General features: G+C 43.0%; 1 protein-coding gene and 1 long non-coding RNA gene across 4 annotated transcripts in view; one reads left to right on the forward strand and one right to left on the reverse strand.

The window, feature by feature from the left end:
• The window catches only part of CACNB3 (calcium voltage-gated channel auxiliary subunit beta 3), a 343020-nt gene that overhangs the window by 295160 nt on the left and 28960 nt on the right, over positions 1-18900 (forward strand). For all 3 annotated transcript variants that reach the window (XM_073563484.1, XM_073563483.1, XM_073563481.1), the window contains exons 6-7: positions 2539-2558; positions 9698-9778. In XM_073563484.1, the coding sequence (XP_073419585.1) occupies positions 2539-2558; positions 9698-9778 (101 nt within the window). The remainder of the gene's footprint in view (positions 1-2538; positions 2559-9697; positions 9779-18900) is intronic.
• Positions 1-18900, reverse strand: part of LOC141076151 (uncharacterized) — a 141963-nt gene that overhangs the window by 80702 nt on the left and 42361 nt on the right. Inside the window, exon 2 of the long non-coding RNA XR_012227424.1 lies at positions 8836-8933. This is a non-coding gene — a long non-coding RNA (uncharacterized lncRNA). The remainder of the gene's footprint in view (positions 1-8835; positions 8934-18900) is intronic.

The raw sequence follows: 18900 nt of genomic DNA on the forward strand, positions 1-18900 counted from the left end.
TTACGTGCACAAAACTAAAGTAACCAAAGTGCAATGACCCTAATGGCCACCAGGGGGAGAAACTAAGAAAAAGACACCACTGTGTAATAACCCTTAATGGCCACCGGGGGCAAAACCAACCCTGAGCAAACAGCTCACAGAAAAAAAAGGTTACTTGTGCATTTTCTCTGTCATATCCAACCTGGATCATGACAGAACTGAGCAGGCTCCATTCAGGTAACAGCCAGCAGTATCCCAGCTCAATTAGGGGGAAAGGAGTAAGGGGTTAAAGCAAACACATGCATTGTCACGCCAACAAGCAGATACAGACAGAACGGCGTGACATATATGTTTGGGGGCTGTCTATTCCTTTGGGGATCTGCTCTGGGGCAGTTTAGATTTCACCTTTCTGACTTCAGGCTTTTTTAGTTCTCTGGCTGTGATGAAGCATCTAGGGCATCGTAGGAACGCTCCACGGCTACTGCTAGTTGTGTTGATAGGATCAGGGGTCTGCAATCCGCTTAGTTACCAACCTCTCTGGTTTTCTGGTGGCTTAGCCTGTTCCTGCCATCCTCCTCGGTGACCCATTCATAACAGAAGTCTTCCTAGACCTGGCCGTCTAGCCAAACTGAGCAATCGTGGGAGAAGAGTCTAGGTGAGAGAGGTTAATTAGAACCCCAAGATCACTGTAGCTGAGCTCCACAGATGCAGTAGGGAGATGGGAGAAAGTTTCACAAAGTCAACTATCACTGCAGCCCTCCACTAGTCGGGCCTTTATGGCAGAGTGGCCTGACGGAAGCCTCTCCTCAGTGCAAGACATATTAAAGTCCGCATAGAGTTTGCTAAAAGAAAAACACACAAAGGACTCCCAGACTATGAGAAATAAGATTCTCTGGTCTGATGAGACAAAGAACTTTTTGGTGATAATTCTAAGCGATATTTGTGGAGAAAACCAAGCACTGCTCATCACCTGCCCAATACAATCCCAACAGTGAAACACGGTGGTTGCAACATCATGCTATTGGGGGTTGTTTCCGTTGCAGGAACAGGACGACTGATTGCCATTGAAGGAAACATGAATGCAGCCAAGTACAGAGATATCCTGGATGAAAACCTCGTCCAGAGTGCTCTGGACCTCAGACTTGGCCGAAGGTTCACCTTCCAACAAGACAATGACCCTAAGCACACATCTAAAATAACAAAGGAGTGGCTTCAGAACAAATCTGTGGTGACCATTCTTGACTGGCCCAGCCAGAGCCCTGACCTAAAGCCAATTGAGCATCTCTGGAGAGACATCAAAATGGCTGTCCACCAACATTCACCATCCAGCCTGACGGAACTGGAGAGGATCTGCAAGGAAGAATGGCAGAGGATCCCCAAATCCAGGTGTGAAAAACTTGTCTGCAATGAAACAAGTAGTGAAAAATTCAAAGGGGTCTGAATACTTTTCGTACCCACGGTAAAAGTCATGGCACATTCCAATTTTGGATGTATAAAGGAGATGCTCTCCTCCAGGAACATTGTTTCAAGGCTAGAATATCTACATAACTTGGTGCTTTATAGAGGCATACTGTGCCAGCACACGCCTAATAGTAACATAGTAATATAGTTTTGAAGGCTGAAGGAAGACCTTATGTCCATCTAGTTCAGCCTATTTTTAGTGCAGTTGTTCTGCATTGTTGATCCTGGGGAAGGCAAAAAAACCCACAGAGTAGAAGCCAATTTTCTCCATAGGGAAAAAAAATTCCTTCCCCTAAGCTGGGTCAACCATCTACCTATAATATTATGTTATTCGTAACCTTCTATACTGTTACTCACAAGAAAAGCATCCATTCCTTTCTTAAATTCATTCAGTGAGTTAGCCATCACCACTTCCTCAGGAAGAGAATTCCAGAGCCTCACTGCTCTTACCGTGAAGAACCCTCTTCTATGCTGGTGCAGAAATTGTCTTTCCTCCAAACGAAGAGAATGCCCCCTTGTTCTTGTCACAGTCCTTGGTACAAACAGTTCATTGGAGAGATCTCTGTATTGCCCTCTGATATACTTGTACATATATATTAGGTCTCCACTAAGTCTTCTCTTTTCTAGAGTAAATAGACCTAATTTTGATAACCTTTCTGGGTATTGTATTTAACCAACTCCATTTATCATTTTAGTAGCCCGCCTTTGAACCCTTTCAAGATCAGTAATGGCTTTCTAATGCCGACTTCATGCACCACACTACCTACTCCACATACACAGCTCCTTGACTTACCACACAGGTTAGTGCCAAGTGTGCCCAGCAAGTAAAAATGAAAGGTATTCTTAAGTCACATACAACTTTCTATATGAGGCGCACCCATTTACTTCTATTTATTAGGGCATCAAATCTATGCAATAAGAATAAAGGGAAATCCTTTCAAACAGTAATCTGAGATTATTGGTGATGCTATGTTTTTCAGTCCAGAAGAATAGTAAAGGGTGAATATTTAGTAGGGCTTCTAAGTGACTTTATTCACCTCTGTAAGTCTATAATGTGACTAACATTTTCTTAATATCCATGCTTTTCTTCCCAATAAGCCAAACAGAAGCAAAAACAGGTGAGTTTCCTTCATAAAGATAGCCTGTCTACATAGAGAAGTGAATGTCCAGACATCATGGATGTAGTGCGGTATATAGAGAAACAGATTCACATTTAGCTTCAGCTCCAGATCGGCCGTGTAGTATTGCTGGGGTCTTGTGCTTGTAGTTGGGAAGGAAATACTAGTTACATTTACATGGATAGTCATATAATATTAAAATACCTCTTAGGTGTATTTTTTAATATTTTAGCATCGGAGTGGTATCACTAATGTCTGTTCCTATGTGATAGTAAAATACTTATCAGTCATGGTCTTTTGCTGTACTTGATGACTGGAGCTGTGACATGCTGAATCGCTCAAGTGTTTTCTGAACGAAGAACACGTCACTTCCCAATGTAAGGGTAGATTGACAGAACATTATTAGAAAAACGATCCTAGAAAAACATTAGAAAAAAATTAGAAAAACATCCTAGAAAAACGATGTGATATTCTGATATTCAGAGTTTGATCAGGCTGGCATTAATTTTTCTCTGAGGTGGAAAGAAAAAAAAACCTTCTCCACCATCTCCATTCTGTCAGTCCGTGGAAACCTGACCGCACTTGAATGTCATCCGAGTACGGTATGATGTTATTCACAGACTCATAGATTTGCATTGACGATTTTGATCCCACACTCGGATCAAAATTGAACGTCACCGATTTTTTTTTTTTTTTTCTTTCTCAGACCCCTCAATCCGAGAAAAAATTGGACATGTGTACTGCCCCATAGAATACATGAAAACCACGGATAGTACTCGTCCGATATAATAAACAGTACAAGTCGGCAACTAGTGAGTTTTTTTTTACACATAGGAAACAGACATTAGTGATTCCACTCCAGTGCTGAAATATAAAAAAATGAAAGCCAATACCCGTGTTATTTTACATCATCCTACAGTTTTCATTGTATCCATTGACCGCTAAAGTTGTTTTATTAGAGCAGACGACATAACAGAATATCTAACCTGATTAAAGCACAAGACTGTCTGTGATCTGAAAATAATAAATTACAGAATAGAATGCCCTAAACATGCCGTTAGCCTAATGAAATGTACATAAATGTTAGATCGCCTAATGGATGACATACACACACTATCAAACATGTACAACAATATATAAAAAAACATTAAAATAGCATACACAATTAGTGCACGTACACATCAAATGCCACAGTAGTAACACAGACCAGCTATAAATTCCTAATTATGTCAATGTTAAAAGATTTTAATCCATTTAATGTATTATAATACTAATCATTTTAGTTATGTAGCGCCAACATATTTCACAGCACATTATATTATTGTATAATTGTGTAATATTGGCAAAAAGCCGAATCACCGAGCTAAACAGTAAATAATCCAGTAAGTGCACATAAGTGGTGGAAATCCTGCAGCCATATGACAGCGTGCATGACCGTCCAGCCCGGGGCATGGCTTTGAAGACTTGCAGTGATATGACAATGTGACAGCCGTGTCACTCACATCTGATGTCATCTTTAGTCAGTGTAGTTGGGGAATTGGGTTCCTTTTAAATGTTGCATGTGTAGGAAAAAACAAAGTCCTGATACAGTTAAGCCCAAATAGTTTTTCATTTAGATGGGAAAAGTATTGGAAATGTCCTGCAAGTAATGAGCTAGAATGTGGTTCGAAATTTACAGATAAATGTAAGCAGTGGCGTATCTTGAAGTGTGAGGACCCCAATGCAGAATCTCCAACTAGCACAGGTCTTTAATAGTAATAGTCGACATTTTGAACCCCCCCTAGGCTCCAGGGCCCAGGTATGATTGTAACTCGTGCATCTACTGTAGTTAAACCCTAAATGTAAGGGAACAATTCATTATACTGTAGATGACAACTATGTTATTATCTGTAGATGTACAAAAAAAAATCATAGCTGGATTGATAGAGGTATAATAAGTGCTGATATCTGCAAGCTCTTAATTCACTTCTGCACACTTGGTGGTTGCAAAAGATAGAATGAGCGAATCACTAGATATAGCATTGATCTTATCCAGTAATCCATCCAACAACCCCTAAAAATTCAGCTACAATACCCCAAATCATAATGCTATTTTTAGGGAAAGAAGTCACCAAAACCCTAAGTATGAAACCAACCTTTTTAGACAAATTCCAGGTCAGGAGTGTAGGTGGGCCTTTTGGCATAGTTACAGAGGACCCTGTGCCTACCTCTTAGTTTATAGGATGAATGTATCTGTTATTTGACTATTCAGCCTATAACTTAATGACTACCAATAAAGTCTTTACAGTGGTCATTAAGAGGTCCTATTTTACAGCCATAGTTTCACCTCACTGTAAAACCAGTCCTGCCTGGGTGTGCTGCACTGGAGCCCATGCTGGTGGTCTTATGACAGCTTAGGTGTGCTCTAACAGATGTAAACAAACCTCCAATCCCAGGCATTTAACATCGTTATCTCCACTGTCAAGAATGACGGCAACTTAATCAATGGGGACTCATTATTTTGATCAGTACATCAGGTTTTCCAGTGATGCAAGGGGGTATTGCGGAGTACCTGTGCAGTCAGTCGTGAGGACCTTGAAAGGACACTAGGGTTGTCCGTACAATAAATCTGCTGTTAGAGCACACTAATTCACATAATAAAATAAGACAAGACGTAATGTATTGCTATAAATGGTTTGAGGTGTAATCTAAAACCTATATAAAGGTGGACAAAATTGTTGGTACCTTCTGGTTAAGTAGAAAACCTCACAATGGTCACTGAAATAACTTGAAGCTGACAAAAGTAATTTTCAATTTCAATTTACTGAATATCAACTAATGAAAATCTGACACTGCTTTTGAATTGTTGTTCGACAGAAAAAAATGAATAAAACTAATGAAAATGTCCTGGACAAAAACGATGGTGCTTTTAACTTAATATTTTGTTGCACAACGATTTGAGACAGACTGCAAACAAGTGATTCTCTAACTCTCAGGCTGTGTGCCCACGTTGCGTTTAAGCGTTACCGCAGCGCTTTTAGACAGGCGTTTCTGCTGTGGAAACGCTTAAGAAAAGCATCTAATGTAATAGAATGGAAAACGCACATGTTGTGCTAATGGTGCGTTTTTTTCCGCTGCGGAAACGCTTAGCTGAAAAAAACGCAGCATGTTCATTAATTGTGCGGAATCGCGTGCGATTCCGCATACATACACTCTAATTGCAAAAACGCATAGGAAAACGCATGTCAAAATGCTTGAGGCTATGTGCCCACGTAACGTTTTTCAAGCGTTTTTTTCCTGAGCAGAAACGCATGCTTTTGCCAGGGAAAACGCATGCGCTTTTTGACACGCGTTTTTGACGCGATTGTCAAGCATTTTGACATGCGTTTTCATATGCGTTTTTGCAATCAGGCTATGTGCCCACGTAGCGTTTTTCAAGCATTTTTTTCCTGAGCAGAAACGCATGCCCTTGCCAGGGAAAACGCATGCGCTTTTTGACACGCGTTTTGACATGCGTTTTCCTATGCGTTTTTGCAATTACAGTGTATGTATGCGGAATCGCACGCGATTCCGCACAATTAATGAACATGCTGCATTTTTTTCCGCTAAGCGTTTCCGCAGTGGAAAAAAGCGCACCATTAGTACAACATGTGCGTTTTCCATTCTATTACATTAGATGCTTTTCTTAAGCGTTTCCGCAGCAGAAACGCTTGTCTAAAAGCGCTGCGGAAACGCTTAAAAAGCGCAAAGTGGGCACACAGCCTGACAATCGCGTCAAAAACGTGTGTCAAAAAGCGCATGCGTTTTCCCTGGCAAGGGCCTGCGTTTCTGCTCAGGAAAAAAATGATTGAAAAACGCTACGTGGGCACATAGCCTCAATTAGACTTCTGCACCTGTCCACAGGTATTTTGGCCCAATCCTTGTGAGCCAAATGCTCCAGCTGTCTCAGGTGTGAAGGTGCCTTCATCATATCGCAGGTTTCAGCTCCTGCAGATGTTCAATAGAACTTACAGTTCTGGCAAAAATTAAGAGACCACTGCAAAATTTTCAGTTTGTCTGATTTTTCTCTTTATAGGTATATTTTTAAGTAAAATGTAAATTGCTCTTTTATTCTATAAACTACTGACAACATGTCACCGAATTTCCAAGCACTAAATTTTGTATTTATTTTCAGAAAATGAGAAATGGTCAAAAGAACAAAAAAAATGCAGTGCATGCAGACCTCAAATAATGCTAAGAAAACAAGTCCATAATCATTTAGAAACAACAATACTAATGTTTTAACTCAGGAAGAGATCAGAAATCAATATTTTGTGGAATGACCATGATTTTTAATCACAGCTTTCAAGCGTCTTGGCATGCTTTGCACCAGTCTTTCACACTGCTTTTGGTTAACCTCATGCCGCTCCTGGTAAAAAAATTTAAGCAGTTCTTCTTTGTTTGATGGCTTGTGACTATCCATCTTCCTCTTGATTACATTCCAGAGGTTTTCAATGGGGTTCAGGTCTGGAGATTGGGCTGGCCATAACAGGGATTTGATGTGGTGGTCCTTCATCCACACATTGATTGACCTAGCTGTGTGGCATGGCGCATTGTCCTGCTGGAAAACCAGTCCTCAGAGTTGGGAAACATTGCCTGAGAAGAAGGAATCAACTGTTTTTCCAGGATAACCTTGCATGTGGCTTGATTCATACATCCTTTGTAAAGATTAACCTGCGTAATTCCAGCCTTGCTGAAGCATCCCAGATCATCACCGATCCTCCACCAAATTTTACAGTGGGTGCAGAATACCTTACTCCAGTCCTTAATAGTCCAAAACTTATGGTCTTTTGCAAACTTCAGCCTGGCTTTCCTTTGCTTCTCATTGTTGAAAGGTTTTTCTAGCTTTAAATGACTTGAGCCCTGCCTCTAGAAGCCTGTTACAAACTGTTCTTGCTGTGCACTTCACCCCAGCTGCCATTTGCCATTCCTTTTGTAGGTCACTTTATGTTATCTTGCGGTTGCTGAGTGACATTCGAATAAGATGACGATCATCTCGGTCAGTGGAGAGTCGTTTTCGCCCTCTGTCAGTCTGTAGCTTTGTTGTCTCCAATGTCTGCTGCTTGACCTTGTTGTAATGGACTGGCGTCTTAGAAATTTTGACACTCACTGTATCCCTTTGCTATTAAAGCCAGAATTGAGTCCTTCATTTTCTCACTAAAGACATTTCTTTTCAACTCCTTTGGCATGGTTCAAAGTTATTTTTCATTCCTATTACTTTTGGGATATTACTAGCTCTTATTTTGCCATCCAGCTTGACCTATTGCAAGAGGATTGTGAATACCACAGCAGGGTTTTTTATACTTTCCTTTGTTAAATAAGATTTGGTTCAGGTGATCACCTAATCAGAAGCACATAAAGTAGAATGAGGTGTACTCTGGTTGGAATTCAACTGACACTGGAATGGAATGGCTGTCAGACATGTAGAGAAGCTGATTTTTATAAAACTCTACAGTGGTCTCTTAATTTTGCCAGAGTTGTATATCAGAGTCATCAAAGGCCAGTTCAGAATAGTACAATGCTCTGCTCTTGAATGTTTGAATGTTTTTTTGCTGCATTTTTGGTCATTATCCTGATGGAGGACCCATTACCTGTGACTCAGAACAGAAATTTTGACACTGGGTAGCACATTTGGCTCCTGAATGACTTGATGGTTTTGAGATTTCATTGTACCCTGCATAGATTCCCTGTGCCAGATGCAGCAAAGTATCCACAAAACATAACCAAGCCTCCTCCATGTTTCACAGTAGGTGCAATAGTCTTTTCTTTCTATGCTTCATTTGTCTGTCCGTGAACATAGAGCTGATGTTGCTTGCCGTAAAGCACAAGTTTTTTCCCATCTGTTCAAAGGACATTCTCCCAGAAGCTTTGTGATTTGTCAATATGCATTTTGTCAAATTGCAGTCTCTCTTTTTTACAATTTGTTTTGTAACAAAACATTACAAATGTATTCCATGAAGTCCACTTTGCCCAATACAGTGATGGATAGTGTGTTCTAACACTGATGTACCTTAACCCTGGAGTTCACCTTTAATCTCTTTTGAGGATGTTCTGAGTTCTTCGTTTACCATTTTTATTATCCATTTCTTCAATTTGTGGTCAATTTCTCTCGTGGCCACATTCAGGATGGTTTGCTACAAACCCACGTATCTTAAACTTTTTAATATTTTAATATGTGCAATTATAGTAACAGGAATATAAAGTAACAGGAATATGTTTATCTGTAATTTTATTTTGAATCACTGGAGACAACACTCACCTTTCTTTCCTCCATATTGAGTGTACACACCATGATACTCTTAAATCAAACATTGTAGTACAAACAAAGAAATGCCAATGCACTGGAATTCATTATTTCTAAAAAAAAACAAAAAAACAAGTTTATTACATAAGTACATATAGTAATACAGACAATATTTAAAAGCAACCCAATAAAAGAATAATGAATAATGCTCCATATGGCAATCAATATATAACCATGTTAAACAGTTTAAAACAAAGACACATTGGTGGATCTATCATACACTCTCTTTGAGGATACCACACCCTATAATTACTCATTAAATTATAATTCAGTAAGTATAACAAATACCAAATAATAATAATAAATACCCATTTGCTAATGCAATATTTATCTTCCATGTGGCTCATATTATCCAGTACACCAACATGTGTATTGCTTGCCACTTCTTCAGGAGATGACATCTATTTGGGCACCATGTCTATTCCAACGTTTTGGCTCCACCTATGTGACTTTTAGTAAATAAATTGCATGCAGCACATGTGGGATTAAACTTGATATTTCCATAATACAGTTACAGATTAGCACACATTTTGATAGATAAAAAAACTACAGGATAAGCCAGTAGTAGTGTTTTACTGATGTAAGAGGTAGTTACTGGATCGCTTTAAATAAAAAGGATTCAGCGTTTGCATAGATATGTAGAGCAGAGTTTGGATGTACATTGTCTCCAGTGAAATATTAATTATGTACTGTAACCAAAGAACACTAATTGCTATGGCAAGATGCTGGCAGGCGTTCCATGAGGCACTTAGCACACATCTGTTAATTTGTACGAGGCTTCAGCAAGACTTGCTAAATGGATCTGTTTGCCTTTCAGACAGAGCTTGTTGCACCATATGATGTTGTTCCATCGATGCGCCCAGTGGTCCTTGTTGGACCATCTCTCAAAGGATATGAGGTACAGTCATACTGAGGAGAGGCAAGGGCTATCAAGATTTCATTGGAGAAATATGTGGGGCCAAATAATGTAGAAGAAAAATGAAAATTCACGTTTTTTTTTATTATGATTTCTTTCTATTTATTTATCTTAATATGATTTCATATTGCGATTTATACTAATGAGTCCACAAATCTGGAAGGGGATAATCAAACACTCATTTTCTGGATCATTAGAATATCTCTAAATGCATTACTGAAATTTGGAAACGTCTGTCTTTTAATCACCTTATCTGTCTTGATGCTCTTATTGTTGTGACTAATTTTTTTTCAGAAACAGCAAAAAAATAAAATAAAATGGCAAAAGAGTGCTGGCTGAAATCATGCAGCCAGTGACTGATACAAGCTACCTGTGGATTGGGCATCATGTATCAGCTGTCAGATTCCTTTAACATACTTTATATGTCTAAAATGAACATAAACTGAAACCTACATTTGATTATCAATGAAATTGTCATAATTTTTATCTTACATAAATGAAGGACATTTATTGTCTGAAACCCAGTGGGTACGAAGGCTTTGTCTGCTATACAAGCACCACAATAAGACCTCTAAACCTATTGCACAATTTCTCATACACTTGTCTGCAGCCAGCCTCAGTAAGAGTTTCTCATTAATTGATGGTGTACACCAGCAATTAAACAAATTAAGTGTTCAGTGAGTAGGTGTCAGAAAACTCCTTTTTCATATCATTTAGTTTGCAATCTTCATTCTTTCATTAAGGTCAGAGTCACACTAAACGTATGAAAAATTGGTCCAAGTCTCCCTGCCGAGAGTGTCGTGCAAGTACAATCCGATTTTTCACACCTAGCATCCGATTTACATCTGAATGCAATGCGTTTGCTATCCGATTGCAATGCGATTTTAACATACAGCTTTTACATACAGCAATTCTTACACATCGTTTTCAAAGGAAATATTAGTCAAAACACACTCGCACTGATGTCACATAGGTGAAATGAGTTCATTGGCTGTGAACTTCCAGGACCTGTCTGACAGCACCGCGAGCAGGAGAACTTTCTCACGCTCGTGGTGCCCTCAGACAGGGAATAGGAGTTCACAGGCAGACACTGAACACACAGTGCTCAGTGTCTACTGGATGACAGGCTGCATGGTCGCTTCATGCAACCATGCAGCCTGCCATCTAGATGTAGTAGAGCTAGACCCTTCGTGGGACAAATGGATTAGCAGCATCTCTGCGGAAAGGTGAGGGATATTGATTTTTTTTTAACTGTTTGGCAGGTGATGAGGGCATTGGAGGAATGGGCAAGGTTGTATGTATGGTTTAATTAAGATTATTAAAGGAGTCTGTGTCATTCTTTCAATTAAAGGACTTTTTTCTGGGTGTCTGTATTCTCATACAATGTGACTATGAGGTTAGTAATGAGAGCGTCTTATTGATGCCTCTCCATTTCTAACCTCAGGGCTAGATGTCACCTGACAATACAAAGGTGACATCAAACACTCCCAAACTATCACCCCATTTGCCGCTTCTACATGGCAAGTGGGAAGAGCAAAGCTAGGTGCAAGAATTGGCGCATCTTAGAGATGCGCCTTTTCTGGGGTGGCTGAGAGCTGATGTTTTTAGCCTGGGGGAGCCAGTATCCATGGCCCATTCCTAGGCTATTAATATCAGCCCGCAGCTGTCTGCATAGCCTTTGGTTATTAATTATAGGGGGATCCTACATCTTTTTTTTAGGGTCCCCCATTTTAATAGCCAGCAAAGCCTAAGTATACAGTTGTGAGTTGATATTAATAGCTTGGGAAGCTCCATGGATATTACCCCCTTCCCAGGCAATAAACATCGGCCCTCAGCCGTTGGCTTTCCCTCTGCTGATTACAAAAATTGCGCGGGAGCCCACGCCATTTTTTTCCGAAAAATAATCTTTTATTAAATAAATACATGTACAGTAAGCTGCACACATACTGTACTGATTGTATTTGTCACAGACATCTGTATATCTATCTATTCTATTTGTATTTACTGTATGTAATCCATCTCTTCTAACTTGTCGGCTCCTGCTATGATTATACACCACTCGGCTGCTGAATTATATTGTGGTGTAGTAACCACTGTGTCCGCTAGGGGGCACTGTATGGATGTCCCAGGAGAGTGGATGAATGGCGAAATACGGAATGACCGTTATGTATCTCAGAGGGAAGCTCTGTAATGGACGCTATGCTGGTGATATGAACTTTGTTATTGGTCACGGTTTATGCTGCACAATAAACCGCATGGACTGTGTTATGCTTTATGAAAACCCGTGCCGGATCTGCTTTTTTTGTGGCTGCTGAGCGAGTATCGCCTACTTAGATGACAGCGCTACCTCACATTATCTATGTATTCTATGTGTATATATCTATGCTATCTATTCTATTCTATTCTAACCTGTCAGTGTGATTTTACTGTACACGGCATATGAATTGCCAGATTTTCAAAGAACACCGGTGCGTAAAAATCGGACAACACTCGCATGGTCCAAGTGTTGTGCGATTTTTTTTTTTATTTTTTTTTCCTCGCACCCTTAGGCTTGCATTGGCTAGTCTCGGATGATATACGCATACAATTGCAGCATGCAGCAATTTTACATGCACGTCGAATATGCCTGTGGAAAAAAACGGTGATATAAGCTGCCCCATAGATTAACACTGGTCCAAGTGCTATGCAAGAAAACATTGCCCATATTCTATTGTGTGCAACACCAAGTTCATTAAGTTATGTGCACCAGTGAGCCTGTTCATTAAGACTTGCATGCTCAACGCTTGTCTTAAAGGCAACCTGACAGGTTATATCAGACCACAGGCAGCAGGTATTAGACTGTGGCTGCACGATTTTAGCCACATACAGTTAGGTGCATAAATATTTGGACAGTGACACAAGTTTTGACATTTTAGCCATGTACCTGTAAGGGATGTCTAAAGCCGTGATATAATGTGCCTTTTATTTATGTTACGTATATTTAATGTTGATTAATGTCCACCGTATAATTCTCTGATGGGGATATAGTTATGCTCAGAATGTAAATAGTTAATGTAGGAGGGGCTAACTGTGGTTAAGCCAGGGAGCATCTGGCATTTTAGTCAGTTGGGCTTAGTAGCCCTGAAAGGGCAGGGAGCCCTGTAACGTTTAAGGACACGAGCCCAGCCGTTCAGGGTCTGAGGGCCACAGATGACAGCAGTGCAGAACATTGCAGTACCGAGCACTACACTGCAGATGGTAGTGACACAGTTGGCAGCAGTAAGGCAGCACAGATCTCTCATTATGAGACAGCTTGCTACTTCGGCAGATGCCCTTTTATCTGGGGTGAAACAGACAGGGGAACTCCCAAAGATGGTGAAGCTGGACAGGGAGGATGTTGTGATGCTGACAGGGATGGGACGACCCAGAAATGTTCTGGAAGGTGACAGTGAAAAACAAGGGAAAGTGAAGAAGGCAAATTGTGTGTTACCTGATGTCAATGCTGTAACTGAAGAGAACGGACTGAGAATACAAAAGAATAAAGTTTCTTGTTTAAAGATGGAATTGGACTGTGTCTTTGTTTTTGCCAAAAGAGTTGGAAAAAATGCACAGCCACCTGGGGAAGGCCCTGAAGGTGAGAGGAATGGAGCAACAGGTATGCTGACAGAGAACTGTCATGTCTATGTGAGGGAAGACCAGGGTGTGCCTAGTCGTTTACCTCAGCCACGACTACCGCCTTGGCTGACCCTTACATACCAAAGCATGTTTTGTAGAAAAAATGGTTGCAATTCCTAAAAGTTTCACAGGTTATTTTTATTCAACCCCTTTAATTAAAACCTGAAAGTCTGCACTTCAATAACTTCTCAGTTGTTTCATTTGAAATAATAAATAATAAATAGTAACATGCAGAGCTCAAAATTACAAAGATTCGGTCACTGTCCAAATATTTCTGGGCCTAACTGTATCCTTAACTCTGAAAAGTTGTGGCACTGCAGTGAAAAACATATGTTAATAGCCGACCGGGAACTGAGCTGCATGGGAACAGTCAGGAGATTAGTCAGAGAGGCGGGTCCCTATTGGCTTCTCTCCGCCTGCTGCCAGTGACTGACAGGTTTCTCTAAGTGTGTACCTATAGGTAGAGACATGTCCCCCATACAGCTCCGTCCCCAGTGGCTGTTAAACTGTTTTTCTCTGAAACGCCACTGTGCTGTTCCATGCATGTTTCTAGTTAAAGAAATGTATTTATGTTTTTCGCTTGTCTCTGCTGCCATCTACTGGCCAGACCATTTAGTTCCTCGGTCTTTCCTTGTTCAGCCTATGGGGAGGGGCTTCTCTTCAGCCTCTTCTCTTCCTGTTTGCTCAGTCATCGGCAGACATCTTACCTGAGAGAACTGTTCTCCCTCATGAGCTGAGGAAGCAAAGTCTTTTGACCCGCAAGTAGCGACTCCAGAGACAAGCTCCATGCAAGAGACTCAGTGTAATGTTTGAATCGTTATCTACGGAATAAACCAACATTGTTCTTCATCACAACGCGTGTATGCTTATCTGAGAAGCTGCTAAGGGTCATGTCTGCCTCGCTTATTGGATACACAAAGGTAGGAACTTCTCTCACTTACATGTCTGCATACCTTTAATCGCCATTAAGTGGGGACAGAACAGTCAAAAGACTAGCTTGTCGGCCCATACAAGTCAGAAGACTACTTTTAAAGCTCATAAGCAGCTAGAAAACCTCCTTATAGCCCAGCACCCCAGCTACAGATCTCCATCTGCCCCGTCTCCCTATGTGTAATCTGCCCAGCAACAAGCCTCGCACACCAGTCTGCCTGCAGCAGTGCACGTCTGGACAAGCCTAGAAGTAGCTCCACCACCTGCCACATCTTGCAATAACTCTGCTCGTACTGTTAATGAGGACTGTCTATGCACCTGCTGTTTCCTTCTGGCCACATCGCTCCTAAAGGCCTGCAGTACTCCATACCTCATTACCGCGCATCAGCGATCCGCGAACCCCCAAGTTTCGCCAAAGCCACTCTGGGAATCTCATCCGGGACCTCCCGCAGAGCCGCACAGCGATTTTCGGACCCCGATTCAAAAGTTGAATTTTTTAAAGAGACAGTACACCTTTATTCAAAATGGCCGAAAAAGACCTCGGACAGGTCCCTACTGATGAAACAGTGCAAATACAACCTGATACCGTCCACGATGAAGCCCAGGAGGCAGACCCCACATCTCAAGCAGACCAAGTCACCCGACCAAAACGTTCTGCCAAACCAACTATAAAGGTGCTTGAAAACTATCACAATATGAAAGATGAGCTATGTGATCACCTGGAAGAACAGTGGGAATGCGTCACCTCTTATATGTCAAGACTCGAATCCTCATCAGGCAACGCCGCAAGCTTGCAATCCGTCATGGAGCGGCTGAACACCGCCCGTGAAAGGTACAAGAGACTATCAGCAAAGTACATCGCTCTTCTAAAAGATTTTAATTCTGATGAAGCTCTTCCAGACCTCAGTGAGGCGCTAGAGACGGACAAGGAGAGAGACGCCAAGGTCCAACATGCCATAAACAAGGCTGAACACCGTATCTCTCACCTGCAAGAAACCAGGTCACACCGATCGACCTCATCTAAACGTTCCTCTCGGTCATCCAGGGCATCGTCCTCAAGAAGTTCAACCATGAGCGACAGGATACTAGAGGCCCGCATAAAGGCAGAGGAATCCAGAGTGAGACGTTCTTTCACTGAGAGAGAAGCTAAGGCAGAGGCAAAAAGGGCAGAAGCAGACATGGAAGCAAAAAGGGCAGAAGTGGAAGCAAAAAGGGCAGAAGTGGAAGCCAAGAGAGCAGAAGCAGAAGCGGAGGCTCAGCTGAAGATTCTTCGGTCACAGATGGAAGAGGAGGTCGCACTAGCTAAAGTGAGACTACTTGAGCAGGCGTTGATCCAAGGTCCTGATGCAGCTAACTTGCCACCACTGGAATCAGACGATCCAGTCAATCGCACGAAAGACTATGTACTAAACCAGCTACCTGTAGCAACCCCGGTCTACAGTACCGTCCAAGTCGACGACACCAAAACCTCCAACGTACTCCCAGAGATACCTTCTCAAACACAGTCACCACAAGATGGCAACCAAGTGTTTCCTGACCCACCTTTACAGCTCAAGCGGTATTCGTCAGATTCTTCAAGGGCTAAACCACAGCTCAACCCTGCAGCAACATCATTCTATCCGGGAACAGCTCATCCATTCACACCAGGCGGCCCATACGCCCCAGGGGCATCACGAGTCGTCGTGGCAACGAGTGGTGAGAAGTCGGATATGTCCGAGTTCGCCAGGTTCATGGTGAGCAGAGAGCTAATCAACACCAGTCTTACGAAGTTTGATGATCGTGCAGAGAGCTACAGGGCCTGGAAAGCAACCTTTAAGGCAGCCATCGCCAATCTCAACCTAACTGAAGAACAGGAACTTGACCTCCTGATAAAGTGGTTAGGTCCAAGCTCTTCAACCCGCGTCAGGAGCCTCAGAGCGGTCCACGTGGGACAAGCAGAAGCAGTTCTCGCTGCCGCATGGCAAAGGCTGGAACGCACCTTTGGCAGCGCAGAGGCAATAGAGAAAGCCCTATTCAAGAGACTGCAGGATTTCCAAAAGATCAACCTTAAAGACGTCCACAAGCTGCAAGACCTAAGTGACCTGCTAATGGAGCTGGAGCTCGCCAAAAGAGACCCTCGTCTGTCTGGGCTGTGCTATCTGGATTCAGCCCATGGAGTAAACCCGATCGTGGTGAAGCTGCCATACAGCCTGCAGGAAAAGTGGGCAATGTCAGTATCAAGATACAAAGGAGTGAACGACGTTACCTTCCCTCCATTCATCCACTTCTGCAGGTTCATCGATGAACAGGCCCAGATGAGGAATGACCCCAGCCTCGACTTCCTAGAGTCCAACGCTTCGACAGCCGCACCAACTCCTGCGCCAAGGTATGAAAACACCACATACAAACGCAGAGACACTAAGAGAGCTGTGAGCGTTAGGAAGACCGAGCTACCGTCACCTGCAACGCCCACAGACGAACAGAACATCGTCTCAACACGAGATAAATCCTTTAATCGTGAATGTCCCATCCACAACAAGCCACACTCGTTGACCAAGTGCAAAGGGTTTAGATCCAAAACCCTACAGGAGCGCAAGGAGATCCTCACAGAGCTCGGGGTTTGCTTCAAATGCTGCGCATCACTTGAGCACATGGCCAAGGACTGCAAATCCACAGTCAAGTGTGGGGAGTGCCACAGCGAAAAGCATGTTTCAGCCATGCACTCAACCCGAATAGCTAGAGACACACCGGCTGCAGTCACCACTGCTCCCGCTCCAAGTCATGGCGGGGAGCCACAGAATCAGACCGACACCGCCACAACTGTCTCCTGCTCATGCTCAGAAGTATGTGGAGAGGGCCGCATGGAGAAATGTTGCGCCCGAATATGCCTCATCAAGGTTTACCCCGAAGGACATCCAGAAAAGGCAATGAAGGTGTATGCCATCATAGACGACCAAAGCAACCGGTCCCTGGCAGGAGCCAAATTCTTTGAAGCCTTCGGAATTAGTGGACCATCAGAGCCCTACACCTTGAACACCTGCTCAGGCCGCATAGAGACTAGCGGCAGAAGAGCCCAGGGATTCATCGCTTCTCCTATCAACGGGAAGACTGAAATACCTCTGCCAACGCTAGTTGAATGTGACCAAATACCCAGCCATAGGAGTGAAATTCCTACCCCAGAAGCTGTACTTTATCAGCCGCACCTGAAGCACCTCGCAAGCGTCATCCCACCTATGGACAACAACGCGGAGATTCTACTCCTGCTCGGCAGAGACAACCTGAGGGTACACAAGGTGCGACAACAGTGCAACGGACCTGACTACGCACCATACGCCCAGAGACTGGACCTCGGATGGGTAGTCATAGGAAACGTGTGCGTTGATCGATCAGAAATCGACTCCTTCAGGACCTACGTCCATGGAGACGGACGCACAACCTGCCTAAGGCCATGTCCTCATCACTATGAAGTGAAAGAGAAGCCCCCAGACTCAATACAGCTGCCTGACATCGCTTCTTATCTGCGTACCGACAACTTGGGAAGATCAGTCTTTCACATCACCAAGGACGACGATAAAGTAGCCTTGTCAGTGGAGGACAGAGAATTCATCGACATAATGGACCGTGAGTTCTCTAAGGACAAAACCGACCACTGGGTCTCTCCATTACCCTTCCGATCCACCAGGGTAAGACTGCCAAACAACCGAGACCAAGCTCAGAACAGATTCAACTCTCTTCAACGTTCAATGAACCACAAACCTGAAATGAGGGAGCACATTGTCGCCTTTATGGACAGAATATTTCGCAACAACCACGCGGAACCCGCTCCTCCCGTGAAGAAGAACGAAGAGTGCTGGTATCTGCCTTCATTTGGTGTCTACCACCCACGGAAACCGAACCAAATCAGGGTTGTCTTTGACTCCAGCGCCAAACATGGAGGCGTATCACTCAACGATGTCCTCCTCACAGGTCCCAACCTGACGAACAACTTAGTAGGAGTGTTGCTGAGGTTCAGGAAAGAACTCGTCGCCATCACTGCCGATATCGAACAGATGTTCCACTGTTTCCTAGTCAGGGAGGACCACCAGAACTTCCTCAGATTCCTGTGGTTCAAGGACAACGACACCAACAAAGAGATGGTGGAATACCGAATGAGAGTCCATGTCTTCGGGAACAGCCCTTCACCCGCAGTAGCAACCTACGGTCTCCGAAGGACCGCATCAGAGGGAGAGTCTGAGTATGGCACAGACGCAAGAGACTTCGTTGAAAGAGACTTCTATGTAGACGACGGGCTCAAATCACTGCCCACTGAAGAAGCAGCCATTGATTTGCTCAAGAGGACCCAAGGTATGCTGGCCCAGGCAAGGCTCAGGCTTCATAAAATCGCTTCAAACAGCCCGACCGTAATGAGAGCCTTTGATTCGGGTGATCACGCCCCTGGATTCAAGGACATTGACTTGGGGCTAGACAGCTCACCCGTGCAGAGGAGCCTAGGCATCAGATGGGATCTCGCAGCCGACTCCTTCGGGTTTCAAGTGAATTGC

This window comes from Dendrobates tinctorius, unplaced genomic scaffold, assembly GCF_039654945.1.
Source record: "Dendrobates tinctorius isolate UK_male_01 unplaced genomic scaffold, ASM3965494v1 ptg000388l, whole genome shotgun sequence".
NCBI lineage: Eukaryota > Metazoa > Chordata > Amphibia > Anura > Dendrobatidae > Dendrobates > Dendrobates tinctorius.